Source organism: Mustelus asterias, chromosome 3 (assembly GCF_964213995.1).
Source record: "Mustelus asterias chromosome 3, sMusAst1.hap1.1, whole genome shotgun sequence".
NCBI lineage: Eukaryota > Metazoa > Chordata > Chondrichthyes > Carcharhiniformes > Triakidae > Mustelus > Mustelus asterias.
This window is the reverse complement of record NC_135803.1, coordinates 7,926,593-7,941,877: the sequence shown is the minus strand read 5'-3', so window position 1 is coordinate 7,941,877 and position 15,285 is coordinate 7,926,593. Positions and strand designations below refer to the sequence as shown.

The following is a 15,285-nucleotide window of genomic DNA, read 5'->3' as shown; positions in this document are numbered from 1 at the left end:
CCATGCCAATTGCTTGAACTGAATGGCTTGCTTAGGCATTTCAGAGGGCAGTTAGAGTCAACCACATTGCTGTACATCTGGGCTCACATGTAGGCCAGACCAGGTAAGGACGGCACATTTCCTTTGTGAACCAGATGTGTTTTTACAACTTTTCTATGGTCACCATTAGATTTTTATTCAATTCAAATTTTATCACCTTCCTCGGTGGGATTTGAATCCAGGTCCCCAGATCTTACAATGGGTCTCTGGATTACTAGTCCAGTGGGAGAACCACTATGCAACCGCCTCCACAAGCTTTTGGTCCCATGGTTGGCAGGGACAGCCTGCCACCTTTGGAATAAACACACCCACTTTTGTCATGGATCAGACAGAATTCCTCTTATTTGAGCGAGGTTAGCTGTCACTCAATGGGCAGCACTCAAACTTGAATCAGAAGGCCGTGAGTTCAAATCCTGCTCCAGGAATTTGTGCACAATACCCAAGGTTGATACAGCAGTGCAGAAGTGAAAGAATGCCACAATGGGTGAGATCCTAAACTGAGACCTTCCTGCCCTCTCAGGTGTTGTAAAAGACTGCAGGGCTGCGACTGGCAGTAGTTCTGCCCAGTCTCTTGGGTCGACATTTATCTCCGAACGAACCTCACTCAAACAGATTATCTGGTAACATACATTGTTGCTGTTAATGGAATCTTGCTGTGCACAAAGTTAGCTGCCACATTTCCTACTTGACTACGTTTCAGAATGACTTCATTGGCTGCAAAGTGCTTGGGGATGTCCTGAGGTGATTACTTTCTTTTTCACTTGTGCCACTTTAGCTTTCTGTGTTAAAACATCGCCGAAAGGAACTCAGAGCGATTGTCTTATTAATTTCTAACTGCAAATATCACCGTCCAGAATCTCTCCTCCTCTGCACCTCTGTGACATTCTGCCAGCATCAATTTGTCAAGAATTCAAAAAAAAAATCTATTTCGGGCAACTTCTGCTGCTTCTGGAACGCCCCTCCTGGCCGTTTCTTCAAGAAGTTTGGTCCAATTCCGATAAATTTTCATTAACTTCTGCTGGGTTTCAGCACCGGAGGAGCTGAGAAGATTGTTTTTTTTCAGCAGTAATTTATGTACAGTGAGCTTGAAGCTGGGCTCTGTTCCAGCTCGCACACAGGAGGTAACGCTCTCCTCCTACAGTGGGGAAATTGGTCTGGGTGCTTTGCTTGACTTCTGAGCCAGGTTCTCCCTGACCCTCTCCAACGCCCCTCTACACTCCACTCCACCGTGTCCCTGCCAATCTAAGCTCAGTCTGGCCTGTGCTCTGCCGAGTGCAGTCGACTGTCCCTGGCCTATTTGTGTATCACTCTTGCTGCTTGAGTGAGGTGCTTGTGCTTCATCCGGCATGTTACATACAAGCCGGGTCTCAGGGAACCGGGCCCCGGGGTTTAATCATCTACCCGCAGATGTTAAAACACCTGGAAACGGTGCAATCTCTTTGGATGTTTTCCAATCCTGTTTGAGCTGCTTTAGAAAGATAAGTGTGAAAGAATTCCTGAAGGGGATGTAATGCCTGTGACATGAATAGGATGAGGAGTGCTGAATGCCACTTTTAAAATCCCATTCTGCATTTGCACATGGCCTGCCCTCTCCATGTGGCACTTCAATCTTTTTTATTTGCTCCTATTTTTGTTCCCTCTCTCTCGCACCAGCGCAGTCAGTCACAGCAGCAAGGCATCATGCCACTGCACCAAGGGCAAGGCAACATGGCAACGGGCTCCTGCACGCCAGGAATGACCTTGGCGGTGCTGCTGGAGTTGTGATTGGTGCCACCTCGCCCATTCAGTGACGGGCAATGGGACGAGCGGAGGTTGTGTTCTCTGCGCCCGGACCCTGAATGGGGAACGTGCGAGAGCCCCGAATCAGTTCCCGGGGCTCCCTGTCACTCCAATTCCCTGCCGCTGTGTCGGCCCAGCTGGTGCAGTACTGAGGGAGCACTGCACAGTTGCGGGTGCAGTCTTTCAGGTGAGATGTTTGACAGCTCCGCCATATCAGGTAAATGTAAATAATCCCGTGCCCACTGTGTGAAAAAGAACGGGAGAATCCTTGTGTGATTGTTTGGTCCACAGCTGATATTTATTCATTGACCAACATCACTTAAAAAAAAGGCTGATTATCAGGAACTTATCAACTTGCTGTTTGTGGGATCTTGCTGTGCGCACTTTGGCTGCTACGTTTCCCTAAATTTCAACAGTGACCACATTTCCAAAGTACTTCATTGGCTGTAAACCATCTTGCAACATCCTGAGGTTGTGAAGCATGAATGATTCTCTCAATGCTTCTGGGTGAGTTAAATCCATTGCAGGGTCGAACTCCGAATTCAGTTGTCGATAACTGGGCACGGCTTTCTATTTGAGGGCAACGCAATTGTAATTCCAGATCCTGCTCTGCTGTGAGCAGCTCAGGCTGCGAAGGGAGCGGGGACTGGAGCAAGAGGAAATGAGACTCCGATAGCAATTCATTCAGTCACACACAACGTACCTTCATCCGGGAATTCCTTTTTGCTTCACTCAGCCCCTGCTACTCCTCTCCGAAGCTATTTTTTTCTTCCTTCCCCCCTCAGCCACCCTCCTCTCTACCTACTTCCCCCCCCCTTACCCACCTCCTCCACCCCTCCTCCTCCCCCCCTCCCACCTGCCTTCCAGGGGCGCTGAGGCCAGCTCGAAGCCCTCCGGTGCTGCAGCCATTCTTGTGGAATGGCCAACTAAGCAGACCCAGTGACCGGCCCCCAGGGACCAGCCCAGGCTTTGTGGTTTACTCCATTTACCTCAGCAGAGCTAAACCAGCGGGAAAGCCCGTTGTCATGGAGATCCCACAGGACAAGCAACCCAGTCGAAATAATTTGGCACATCGAAATGAAGGACAAACTCTACTGTTTGACCAACTTATTTCACCTGTTCTACATATTGACTCTTTTAACCTCTCCCCTACTTGCTTTCATTTATTGGTTTTACACACTTGCTCTCTATTACTTTTACACATTTTCATCCTTTCTCTCTCTCACTTTCTCTCTCTATAGTCATCTCTTTTTTGTCAGCTTACACAGCTTTGGCAAGCTTCCAAAGAAAGGAAAGTGACTCTTTTCACTCTGCATTGGACTTGTGAACAGATTTATCCCCTGGCTTCATTATTCCAATGCGTTCCCCCCCCCCCCCCCCCACCTCCTTCAGGACCATCATCACCGCCACCCACTCCCCTATCTCCCACCCACTGTTTAGTGTGAGCAGAGTTTATTGTTCTGGCTCACGCACTCCCAGGCACTACACTATGGCTATGAGCCAAGGCCAGAAATCAGCTGAAGAAGCCTCATTAATGCAGCAGCCTCTGTAATTATCTAATCACAAGCTATAAAAAAAAGGATGGAATCAGCAACACTGATCCCCAAGCAGTCTATATCCCTTGAAGGAAAAGAATTCCCATTCCCTTCGCAACCTCAAGACATTCCAAAGCACCTTACAGTCAGTGAAGTATTTTTTGAGATACCGAGAGTTATGGGGATAGTGCTGGTCTTTCGGATAAAAGAACATTATAACAGTTGTTATTGAAATGTGGCACCAATTAGTGCAGTTTTTCGGTAGTGTTGTTTGAAGGAATAAGCATTAGCCAAGACCCTGGGAAAACTGGATTACTGTGTGCTGTTTTGGTCTCCTTACCTAAGGAAGGATATTCTTGTCATAGCGGGAGTGTAATAAATGTTCACCAGACTGATCCCTGAGATGGTGGGATTGCCCTGTGAGGAGAGATGAGGGCGACTGGGCCTGTATTCTCTAGAATTTCGAAGAATGAGAGATGATCTCATTGACACATACAACATTCTTACAAGGTTCAATAGGGTAGAAGCAAGAAGGATCATTCCCCTGACTGGGAGGGTCTAGAACCTGGGACACAGTCTGAGAATACGGGGTAGGCCATTTGGTTCCAAGATGAGGAAAAATGTCTTCACTCAGAGGGGGTGAGTCTTTGGAATTCTCTAACCCAGATGGCTGTGGAAACTCAGTCAATGAGAATGATCAAGATAGACATTGATAGATTTTTAGATATAAAAGATATCAAGGGTTATGGGGATAGTGCAGGGCATTCATGTAGAAGATCGGCCATAACCTTACTGAATGGCGGAGCAGGTATGAGGGGCCGAATCTCCTCTTCCTATTTCCAGTGTTTCCTGGTACTTCTAAATAGTGCCGTGGGATCTTTTACTTTATTTTCGTTCATTCATGGGATGTGGGTGCCACTGGCTAGGCCAGCATTTATTGCCCATCTCTAATTGCCCTTGAAATGGTGATGGTGAGCTGCCTTCTTGAACTGCTGCAGTCCTAGTTGTGTAGTTACACCCACAGTGCTGTTAGGGAGGGAATTCCAGGATTTTGACCCAGTGACAGTGAAGGAATGGCGATATATTCCCAAGTCAGGATGGTGACTGTCTTGGAGGGGAACCTTGGTGAGTTCCTACAGTGCATCTTGTACATACTGCTGTCATTGTGTGTCAGTGGTGGAGGGAGTGGACGTTTGTGGGAGGAGTGCCAATCAAGAAAGCTGCTTTGCCCTGAATGGTGTCGAACTTCTTGAGTTGTTGGAGTTGCACTCATCCAGGCAAGTGGGGAGTATTCCATCACACTCCTGACTTGTGTCTTGTAGATGGTGGACAGATTATGGGGAGTCAGCTGGTAAGTTACTTGCCACAGAATTCCCAGACTCTGAGCTGCTTTTGTAGTCATAGTATTTATATGGTTGGTCCAAGTTTCTGGTCAATGGGATGTTAATGGTGGGGGATTCAGTGATGATAATACAATCATATGTCAAGGGGAGATCATTAAATTCTCCCTTGTTGAAGATGTTCATTGCCCAAGACTTGTATCGTTTGAATGTTACTTGACGTATCATTTTGACATGTCATCTAATAAATGATACTTCTGGCATTGCAGCACTCCCTCAGAACTGCAGTGGGAGTGTCAGTTAGGATTTTACACTCAGGTCCCTGCTGCGGGACTTGAACCCATGACCTATGGACCTTGGCGGGAGGAAGCACAGTGACTGAGCCAAGGCTGACGTCACTGTGACTGTTAAAACACTATATGGTGGCCAATTCCCTCAGTTCATCATTTCTGCTTCGATAGCGCAAAGTTAATATTAATGATGTTAATAAAATATGGCGTTTTAATAAAATGTTAAAATAAAAAAGCTATTATGGATTACAATTTTGCTTGATTTCTTTCTCCCAATTGGAAGGTAATTATATAATTTCAGCAATGTGGAGAGAGCAGAGTAGCTGGAAGTTCAGAGAAACTGTGACGCACAAGGAACACAAAACATTAGCATCCAGGTGCAGTAAGCAGTTAGAAAGGCAAATAACATATTGGCCTTTATTGAAAGGTGAATTGGAGTACTGGAATAAGTAAGGATTGCTTTCATGGTGCAGAACTTCAGTAAGATCACACCTGGGATATTTTGTGCAGTTTTGATTTCCACAGGATATATTTGCACTGGAGACGGTACAACAAAAGTATGCTAGATTGGTCCCTGGGATGAGAAGGCTGCTCTATGAGAGGTGGAGTAAATTGGGACTACATTTTCTGGCACTTAGAAGAATGAGAGGTGCTCTCATTCTACCAGATTCTCGAGGGACTTGACCTGATAGAGGTTGTTTCCACTGTGTGTGTGTGTGTGTGTGTGTGTGTGTGTGGGTGTGTGGGTGTGTGGTGGGGCCGGGGGGTTGTGGGGGGTGGGGGGTGGGGTGGGGGGGAGGAATCTAGAACACCGGTGCACAGTGCCAGGATAAGGGGTGGATCACTTTGGACCAAGATGGGGGAAATGCCTCCATTCAGATGATCGTGAACATTCCTTCAGGTATATTTAAACACTGAGATAGACAGATATTTATCCATCAGATAATCAATGGATATTGGGAGTGGATAGGAAAGTGGAGTCCAATCCAGAGATCGTCTATGATCATATTGAATGGCGGAGCAGGCACGAGGGACTGTATGGCCACCGCCTACTCTTATGCTTTATACTCTTTGTGCAGAGAATATTAACAGGAGATGGTGAAAATCATGTGGGATTTTGATAAAGCAAGTGAGGAGAAACTGTTTCCATTGACAGAACATATGAACTAGGAGCAGGAGTAGACCATCTGGCCCCTCGAGCCTGCTCCGCCATTCAATAAGATCATGGTTGATCTTTTCGTGGACTCAGCTCCACTTACCTGCCCGCTCACCATAACCCTTAATTTTTTTATTGTTCAAACATCTATCTATCCTTGCCTTAAAAACATTCAATGAGGTAGCATCAACTGCTTCACTGGGCAGGGAATTCCACAGATTCACAACCATTTGTGTGAAGAAATTCCTCCTCAACTCAGTCCTAAATCTGCTTCCCCTTAATTTTGAGGCCATGCCCCCTAGTTCTAGTTTCACTTGCCAGTGGAAACAACTTACCTGCTTCTATCTTATCTATTCCCTTCATAATCTTATATGGTTCTATAAGATCTCCCCTCATTCTTCTGAATTCCAATGAGTATAGTCCCAGTCTACTCAGTCTCTCCTCATAAGCCAACCCTCTCATCTCCGGAATCAACCTAGTGAATCTCCTCTGCACCCCCTCCAGTGCCAGTATATCCTTTCTTAAGTAAGGAGACCAAAACTGTGCACGCTACTCCAGGTGTGGCCTCACCAGCACCTTATACAGCTGCGACATAACCTCCCTGTTTTTAAACTCTATCCCTCTCGCAATGAAGGACAAAATTCTATTTGCCTTCTTAATTACCTGCTGCACCTACAAACCAACTTTTTGTGAAGGATTGGGAACTGGAGGACACAGACTATGGGTGGCACGGTGGCACAGTTGTTAGCATTGCTGCCTCAGAGCGCAAGGGATCGGGTACAAGTCCAACCTTGGATCACTGTCTGTGTGGAGTCTGCACGTTCTCCCCATGTCTGTGTGGGTTTCCTCCAGGTGCTCCGGTTTCATCTCACACTCCAAAGATGCGCAGGTTAGGTTGACTGGCTATGGTAAATTGCCCCTTAGTGTCAGGATACATACATGGAGCTACAGGGATAGGCCTCAGATAGGGATTGTTGTCAGTGCAGGTTTGAAGGGCTGAATGGCTTCCTTTTGCTCTGTAGGGATTTCATGACAAAAAGCCAAGTGACCAAAGCGCAAAGTTACACGATGATAATTTATTTTATGATAGAGTGATTTGTTATGATCTGGAATGTGCTGCCTGCAAGGATGGTGGAAACTGATCCATTAGTTACTTTCAAAGAAGAATTGGATAAATACTGGAAGAGGAAACATCGTATCGGGCAATGGGACCCTGTGTGAGAACCTCTCTGGCTATGTCGAGGGCATCCTGAAACCCATTGTACAAAGAACCCCCAGCTTTTGTCGCGACACTACGGACTTCCTACAGAAACTCAGCACACATGGAGCAGTTGAACCAGGAGCACTCCTTGTCACAATGGATGTCTCGGCACTCTACACCAGCACCCCCCACGATGATGGCATTGCTGCAACTGCCTCAGTACTCAACGCCGACAACTGCGAGTTTCCAGATGCAATTTTACAACTCATCCGCTTCATCCTGGACCACAATGTCTTCACCTTCAACGACCAGTTCTTCATCCAGACACACGGAACAGCCATGGGGACCAAATTCGCACCTCAATATGCCAACATCTTCATGCAAAGGTTCGAACAAGACTTCTTCACCGCACAGGACCTTCAACCGATGCTATACACTAGATACATCGATGACATTTTCTTCCTTTGGACTCATGGTGAACAATCACTGAAACAACTCTATGATGACATCACCAAGTTCCATCCCACCATCAGAATCACCATGGACTACTCTTTGGAATCAGTTGCATTCTTGGACACACGCATCTCCATTAAGGACGGTCACCTCAGCACCTCACTGTACCGCAAGCCCACGGATAACCTCACGATGCTCCACTTCTCCAGCTTCCACCCTAAACACGTTAAAGAAGCCATCCCCTACGGACAAGCCCTCCGTATACACAGGATCTGCTCAGATGAGGAGGATCGCAACAGACACCTCCAGACGCTGAAAGAAATCATAGATCATAGAAATCATAGAAACCCTACAGTGCAGAAACAGGCCATTCGGCCCATTGAGTCTGCACCGACCACAATCCCACCCAGGCCCTACCCCCCTATCCCTACACATTTACCCGCTAATCCCTCTAACCTACACATCTCAAGACACTAAGGGGCAATTTTTTAGCATGGCCAATCAACCTAACCCGCACATCTTTGGACTGTGGGAGGAAACCGGAGCACCCGGAGGAAACCCACGCAGACACAAGGAGAATGTGCAAACTCCACACGACAGTGACCCAAGCCAGGAATCGAACCCAGGTCCCTGGAGCTGTGAAGCAGCAGTGCTAACCACTGTGCTACTGTGCCGCCCTCATAAGAACAGGATATGGCGTTCGACTCATCGATCGACAGTTCCGACGCACCACAGCGAAAAACCGCACTGATCTCCTCAGAAGACAAACACGGGACACGGTGGACAGAGTACCCTTCGTCATCCAGTACTTCCCCGGAGTGGAGAAGCTACGACATCTCCTCCGGAGCCTTCAACATGTTATTGATGAAGATGAACATCTCGCCAAGGCCATCCCCACACCCCCACTTCTTGCTTTCAAACAACTGCACAACCTCAAACAGACTATTGTCCGCAACGAACTACCCAGCCTTCAGGAGAACAGTGACCATGACACCACACAACCCTGCCACAGCAACCTCTGCAAGACGTGCCGGATCATCGACACAGATGCCATCATCTCACGTGAAAACACCATCCACCAGGTGCACGGTACCTCCTCTTGCAACTCGGCCAACGTTGTCTACCTGATACGCTGCAGGAAAGGATGTGTCGAGGCATGGTACACTGGGGAAACCATGCAGATGCTACGACAACGGATGAATGAACACCGCTCGACAATCACCAGGCAAGACTGTTCTCTTCCTGTTGGAGAGCACTTCAGCGGTCACGGGCATTCAGCCTCTGATCTCCGGGTAAGCGTTCTCCAAGGTGGCCTTCACGGCACACGACAGCGCAGAGTCGCTGAGCAGAGACTGATAGCCGGGTTCCGCACACATGAGGACGGCCTCAACCGGGATATTGGGTTCATGTCACACTATCTGTAACCCCCACAACCTGCCTGGATGTGCAAAATCTCACTTGCTGTCCTGTCTGGAGACAATACCCATCTCTTTAACCTGTGCTTAATGCTCCCTCCACTCACATTGTCTGTACCTTGAAGACTTGATTAGCTGTAAAGACTCACATTCCAATCATTATTCATGTAAATTGAGTTTGTGTCTTTGTGCCCTGTTTGTGATCAGAACTCCCACCCACCTGACGAAGGGACAGCCTGTTCCGAAAGCTAGTGGCTTTTGCTACCAAATAAACCTGTTGGACTTTAACCTGGTGTTGTTAGACTTCTTAGAGAGGAAATATTTGCCAGACAATGGGGGATAGATCTGTGTGGAGTGGGATTAATTGGATATAGCTCCTTCAGGGAATTGGCAGGTAAAATGGACTAAAGTGCTGCTCAATTCTATGACTCTATAACAACCCTGAATGAATAGCACTAATATTCACAATTGCTGCATTTCCTTGGGTAAATCATGAAAGTACTGGATAACAAAACCTGGACTGGATCAGTATTCTGCATCAAATGTCAGCCAGAAAACATGGACTGGATCAATAATTTACTGAAAGGAACTGTTTTTCATCTTGGGACAAATAAACTTCAACTAGGGCAGTCAAGGGAAGGCAATGGCCTAGTGGTATTATCGCTAGACTATTAACCCAGAAACTCAGATAGTACTCTGGGGACCTGGCTTCGAATCCTTCAAATGGAATCCCATGCATCGCAGATGGTGGAATTTGAATTCAATAAAAAAAATCTGGAATTAAGAATCTACTGATGACCATGAAATCATTGTCGATTGTCAGAAAAACCCATCTGTTCACTAATGTCCTTTAGGGAAGGAAATCTGCTGTCCTTACCTGGTCTGGCCTACATGTTACTCCAGAGCCGCAGCAATGTGGTTGACTTTCAACTGCCCTCAGGCAACTAGGGCTGGGCAATAAATGCCGGCCACCCAGCAACGCCCATGTCCCACGAATGAATTTTTAAAAAATTGTCCTGGAATCTGCAGGAGTTTAATTTAATTCCTGGGCACTGTAATGAGTGAAAGAGGTGTCAGGAAAACCGTACCTTCACACGCAATTTGGAAGGACATTGCCTTATTGGGAGACTTGGATTTATTTTTACAAAGAGCTCATGAATTCACATTTGGACAGCAAGCAACAATGCCTTTTCCAAGAAGTCATCTGACCAACACGGTACTTGAGGGGGAAGATCTGCCTTATTGTTTTGAACTCAGTCACTTTATTTGACGGAGGAGAAAACCTGGGAAAGGCAAAGGCAGGCTTTGGCCTGGAGGAGGGAGATCATGTAATGAAACATTGAGGAACATATCAAACTAGAGTTGGCAACTTGAGTGAAACCACAAACCTAAATCTGCAATGATACTGGGCCCAGGTAGGACAGACGGATTCTCATAGGGAGCTACAGAGGTCTCCTTCAGTTAAACATTGGGTTGCAAGGCAGTGAGTGCCTCGGACAATGTGTCATAAGCATGGTCATTGTTTATGGCAGGCTATATATCAGTGAGTTTCTGAGCTGAGAAAAGGTTACTTTAGGGACAGACTGTGCTGTCACTACCATGGGCAGATGTTTAGAGTTACGAGAAGTTGTCCAGGATCAAATTGTTTCTTGTGGGTGGTAAAGCCTCCTCACTTCAGCTTCTCCCAACAACAGATTGCTACCTGTCTGAGTTGCCATTGTGCCCTTTGTACCAATGCAGCCGACCACTTCATCGTCTTCCTTCACTGGGATCAACTTAATATATGATAGGTCCATTCAAAAGTCTGAAGGCAGCAGGGAGAAGCTGTTTTCGAGTCAATTAGTATGTGTTTTCAGACGTTTGTATATTTTCCCCAATGGAAGAGAGTACGTCCAGGGTGCATGGGGGCCTTGATTATGCTGGCTGCTTCTCCGAGGCAGCGGAAAGTGTAGACGGAGTCAGGGGATAGGAGGCTGGTTTGCGTGATGGGCTGGACTATGTTCATAATTCTTTGTAGTTTTTTGCAGTTTTAGTCAGAGCAGAAGCCATACCAAGCTGTGATACATCCAGAAAGTTGCTTTCTATGGTACATCTGTAAAAATGATGATGGTCATTGTGGATATGCTGAATTTCCTTAGTCTTCTGAGAAATTAGAGGCATTGGTGGGCTTCCTTAACTATAGTTTCGGGGTGGAGGGACCAGGACAGGTTGTTAGTGATCTGGACACCGAGAAACTTGAAGCTCTCGACCATCTTTGATGTAGACAAGGGCATGTCCTCCACTATGTTTCCTGAAGTTGATGACTATCTCCTTCGTTTTACTGACATTGAGGGAAAGGTTATTGTCATTGCGCCATTTCACCAGATTCTCTGGGTGGAATTTTATGAGAATGATTCTAAGCGTCCAGCTAGCATGAAAATGGGAGAGTTCCTGATCCATTTTTGGGTGAGTTTCCATGCCCAATCTTATACTATTAGATATTGAAAATGTGGGCTAGACCGTTTCTAGCTGCTGCAGGCAGTGGGCTGAGCTTAATTCACCAGCCAGACTGCAGAGGGAGCTATTGCGCATGTGCAGACCTCTGATTCTGTACATGCGCAATTTCAACAGCAGGGGTCTGACAGCTCTCTCTCTGTTTGTCAGACCTCTGCTGTTGCAGTCAGCCTCAACACAGCTCCCCTGCCCACAATCACCCATGGCTGATCGCGAGCCCCACACCGCATGGATATGTAGCCCCCACTGCCCCCGACGCCATCCAGACCAATTGCCCCCCCTCCCCCCGCCAGATCCGATTGCGATGCAGAACGGCAGCAGCGGTCCCCATCCCCAGATCCGATCGCGATGCAGAGTGTGTCGCAGTGCCCCCCCTTTCCCACCTGGTCCGATCACAGGCAGAGTGGCAGCGGGCTACCCTCCTGCGTTCGGGCCGGCCCTTCAGGCCCCACCCCCATAGGCCCTACCCCCTAATGCCCTGCCCCCTGGCGTTGCCTAGTGAGCATTACCAAGGCTGGCAGTGCCAAGATGCCAGGGTGGCACTGCCAGGCTGGTACTGCTCAAGGGGCACCCCCCTTGTCCTGTGCCTCCCCAGGGGGCCTCACTAGCGAGGCCAACATGACTGTTCCCTGTTCATGGGGAGCAGGTGCTCTCCTCACCAGAAAGAACCTCTCCTGGTGAGGCCATAAAGGCAAGTGAGTCCGGACAATTGAGCTTCAGGCTCGCTAAACAGATGTAAATTACGATTATAATAAATTTAAATACTTTATTCAGCTGCTCGCCAATTCCAGTGAAAGCCTGACCTTGCCAGAAATCCGCTCTTGTAAAATCCCGAGAGCCAAGAAATCAGGCGTGACCCTTACTTTGCAGCTCTTGCACGATTTTACAGGCTCACTCCACCCATCAATAGGTGGGGCAAGCCAGTAACATCCAGGCTCTTTCCTGTACCCCATCTCATCATTGTTTCAGATCCGGCCCATTAGGGTGGTGTCATCAGCAAACTTAAAGATGGAGTTGGAGGGGAATTTGGCCACGCAGTCATAGGTGTAGAAGGAGTATAGTAAGGGCCTGCAGACACAGATGTTGAGGATGATCATGGAGGAGATGTTGTTGCCTATCCTTACTGACTGCGGTCTGTGGGTTAGGAAGTCCAGGATCTAGTTGGCGAGGGAGGGGCCGAGCCCCAGGCACAAAGTTTGAAGATGAGTTTTGTAGCAATAATGGTGTTGAAGTCTGAGCTGTCGTCAATCAAAGGAAGTCTGAAAAAAGTGTCTTATGTTTAATGACGTTCATTTTTGTTTCATTCCTAGGTGGACTCAAGAGTTCGGAGGGAAGAAGTGTGGTAAGGGGACGATCCTTGAGAGCCATGTGATTGGATTGGACCCTATGGATGAGGCCGCGCAGGAATCTGAGCCAATCAGGAGAAAGGGCATTGCATCCTGGGTTGGGGAAGCCCCTTGATTGTATAAATATAAATATTTGTTGTTAATGAATCAATTATTGCTTGAAGTCACACGAGTTGTCTTTGGATTTACAACTCTGATGTAAGAACTTGGCCTCAGCATGTCCAGGAGTGGGTTTTTTACACTCCAAGATGGAATACACTTCAAAAAGTGCTTTGCTGGCTTTGGGATGTCCTAAGGTTGTGAAAGGCCCCACATAAAACACAGTTCTTTCTTTTGTTTCTCTTCCTTTCTCCTCAAAAGTGCTATGAGGACCCATACTTGCTCCTTTTGTATTCCTCGTCTATATGCTGCCCCCAGTAACAATATCTGTTGGCAACGTCTCCGGGTACTAATGATGCCCGGATCTGTAACTCTATCACCTCCCCAGGCCTTCCGCTATCCCCGTATTGTCAAAATGCTTGTCTGACATCCCGTCTTGCCTCGGGATTTTACATCTTCCTTCCTCCATTTCAGCATTGGGAAGACTAAAGCTTTATCGTCAGGGCTTATTGAAAACTACCTACTCTCACTTTTTTGGGAACATTGGAGCAGGAGTTGCCATTCAGCCCCTTGAGGGTGCACTGCCATTTGGCAGGATCATGGCTGATCTTATACTTCAGTGCTATCTTCCCGCACTATCCCCCTATCCCTTGATGAATTGATACCTAGAAGTCTATAAGACTTCTGCTTTGAACATACTCAATGACTGAGCCTTCGCGTCCCTCTCTAATAGAGAATTCCAAAGATTCACCGTCCTCTGGCTGAAGAAATTCCCCCGATCGAGGAATTTGCTATTGGCGTCCGTCAGGCAAAACTGTTTTAATGCCAACAACAACTTGCATTTATATAGCACCTTTCATATCATAAAACATCCCGAGACATTTCACAGGAACAATTATTAAGCAAAGTTTTACACTGAACCATGTAAGCAGATATTAGGTCAAAAACATGGTCAAAATGATATGTTTTGTGGAGCGTTTAAAGGAGGAGTGTAGAGGCAGAGAGCTTTAGGAAGGCATTCCAGAACGTGGAGCCCGGGAAGCTAAACGCATGGCCACGAATTGAGGAATGTTTAAAATTGGGAATGTGCAAGAGGCGAGAACTGGAGGAGTACAGAGTTCCCAGAGGATCGTAGGGAGAGAGATTACCAGGATGGTTTAGGGAAAAGCAATGCAGAGATTTGAAAACAAGGATGTGCATTGCTGTGATTTCTTAACATTTCCACAGATTGGAAGGTTGGTAACCAGAGGGCACAGATTTAATACCATTAGGGCAAAAGAACTAATGGGGAGATGAGGAGTTTAAAAAAAAAATGCAACGGGCTGTGATCTGGAGGCAATGCACTGTCTGAAAGGCCGATGGAGGCCGATTCAATAGTAATGTTTCAAAAGGAATTGAATAAATGGTTGAAAAGGAAAAATGGCAGGGCTGTGGGGAAAGAGCAGGGGGTGGGGGAGTGAGACTAATTGGCTCGTTCTTTCAAAGAATTAGACAATCTCCATATAGTTTTGTTAATTTTCAGCTCTTTTTAAAGTCCTTTTCCAGCTCGATGGAGCCCAGCGGCCTCCTTCTGTGCTCTGGGATCGGCTGCTAAATTTTGCCTAAACAAACGAGTTAAAAAGCAATTTTCCTCAAATATTTAAAGACCCATTTGACTTGCTGCGCTGCATGCCAATCAGTAACAGGGCAAGCAGCTGAAGGGCACAGCTTTAAATCTGTTACATCACCACACTGGAGGCTTTCACATGACTTCATCCAGCTCCTTCGCCAGAGAAAGGAGGGGTTGGGCGGGCTGGGGTGGGTCACTGAGGTATGGGTGGGGGGGGGGGGTGGGGGGGGGGGGGGGGGTGGGAGGGCGGTGGTGGGGGTGGGGGTGGGGGGTGGGAGACGTTGGTGTGGGGGCTGGTGGTGATGTTGGAAAAAGTGAAATGAAATGCCTGGGAGCCCTTTCTTCTCTTGCGTGCTACAGCCAGCTCCTCTCCAGCAGAGGGTAATCTCAGTTCACCATGATGAAAAGATCTTTTGTTGCAAGCTTGCAAAAAGCTGAGAGAGAAAAAAAATGCAGAACTCGGGGCCGAGGTTAACACAAGAGTCGGTGGGGAAAATATACCCCGTCTCTGAGGGGCCTGCTTTCCTCGT

General features: G+C 47.3%; 1 protein-coding gene across 1 annotated transcript in view; it reads left to right on the top strand.

The window, feature by feature from the left end:
• The window catches only part of gmnc (geminin coiled-coil domain containing), a 143,385-nt gene that overhangs the window by 2,456 nt on the left and 125,644 nt on the right, over positions 1–15,285 (top strand). The window contains exons 2-3 of the mRNA XM_078203852.1: positions 560–659; positions 13,012–13,144. Coding sequence (XP_078059978.1) covers positions 560–659; positions 13,012–13,144 — 233 coding nt within the window. The remainder of the gene's footprint in view (positions 1–559; positions 660–13,011; positions 13,145–15,285) is intronic.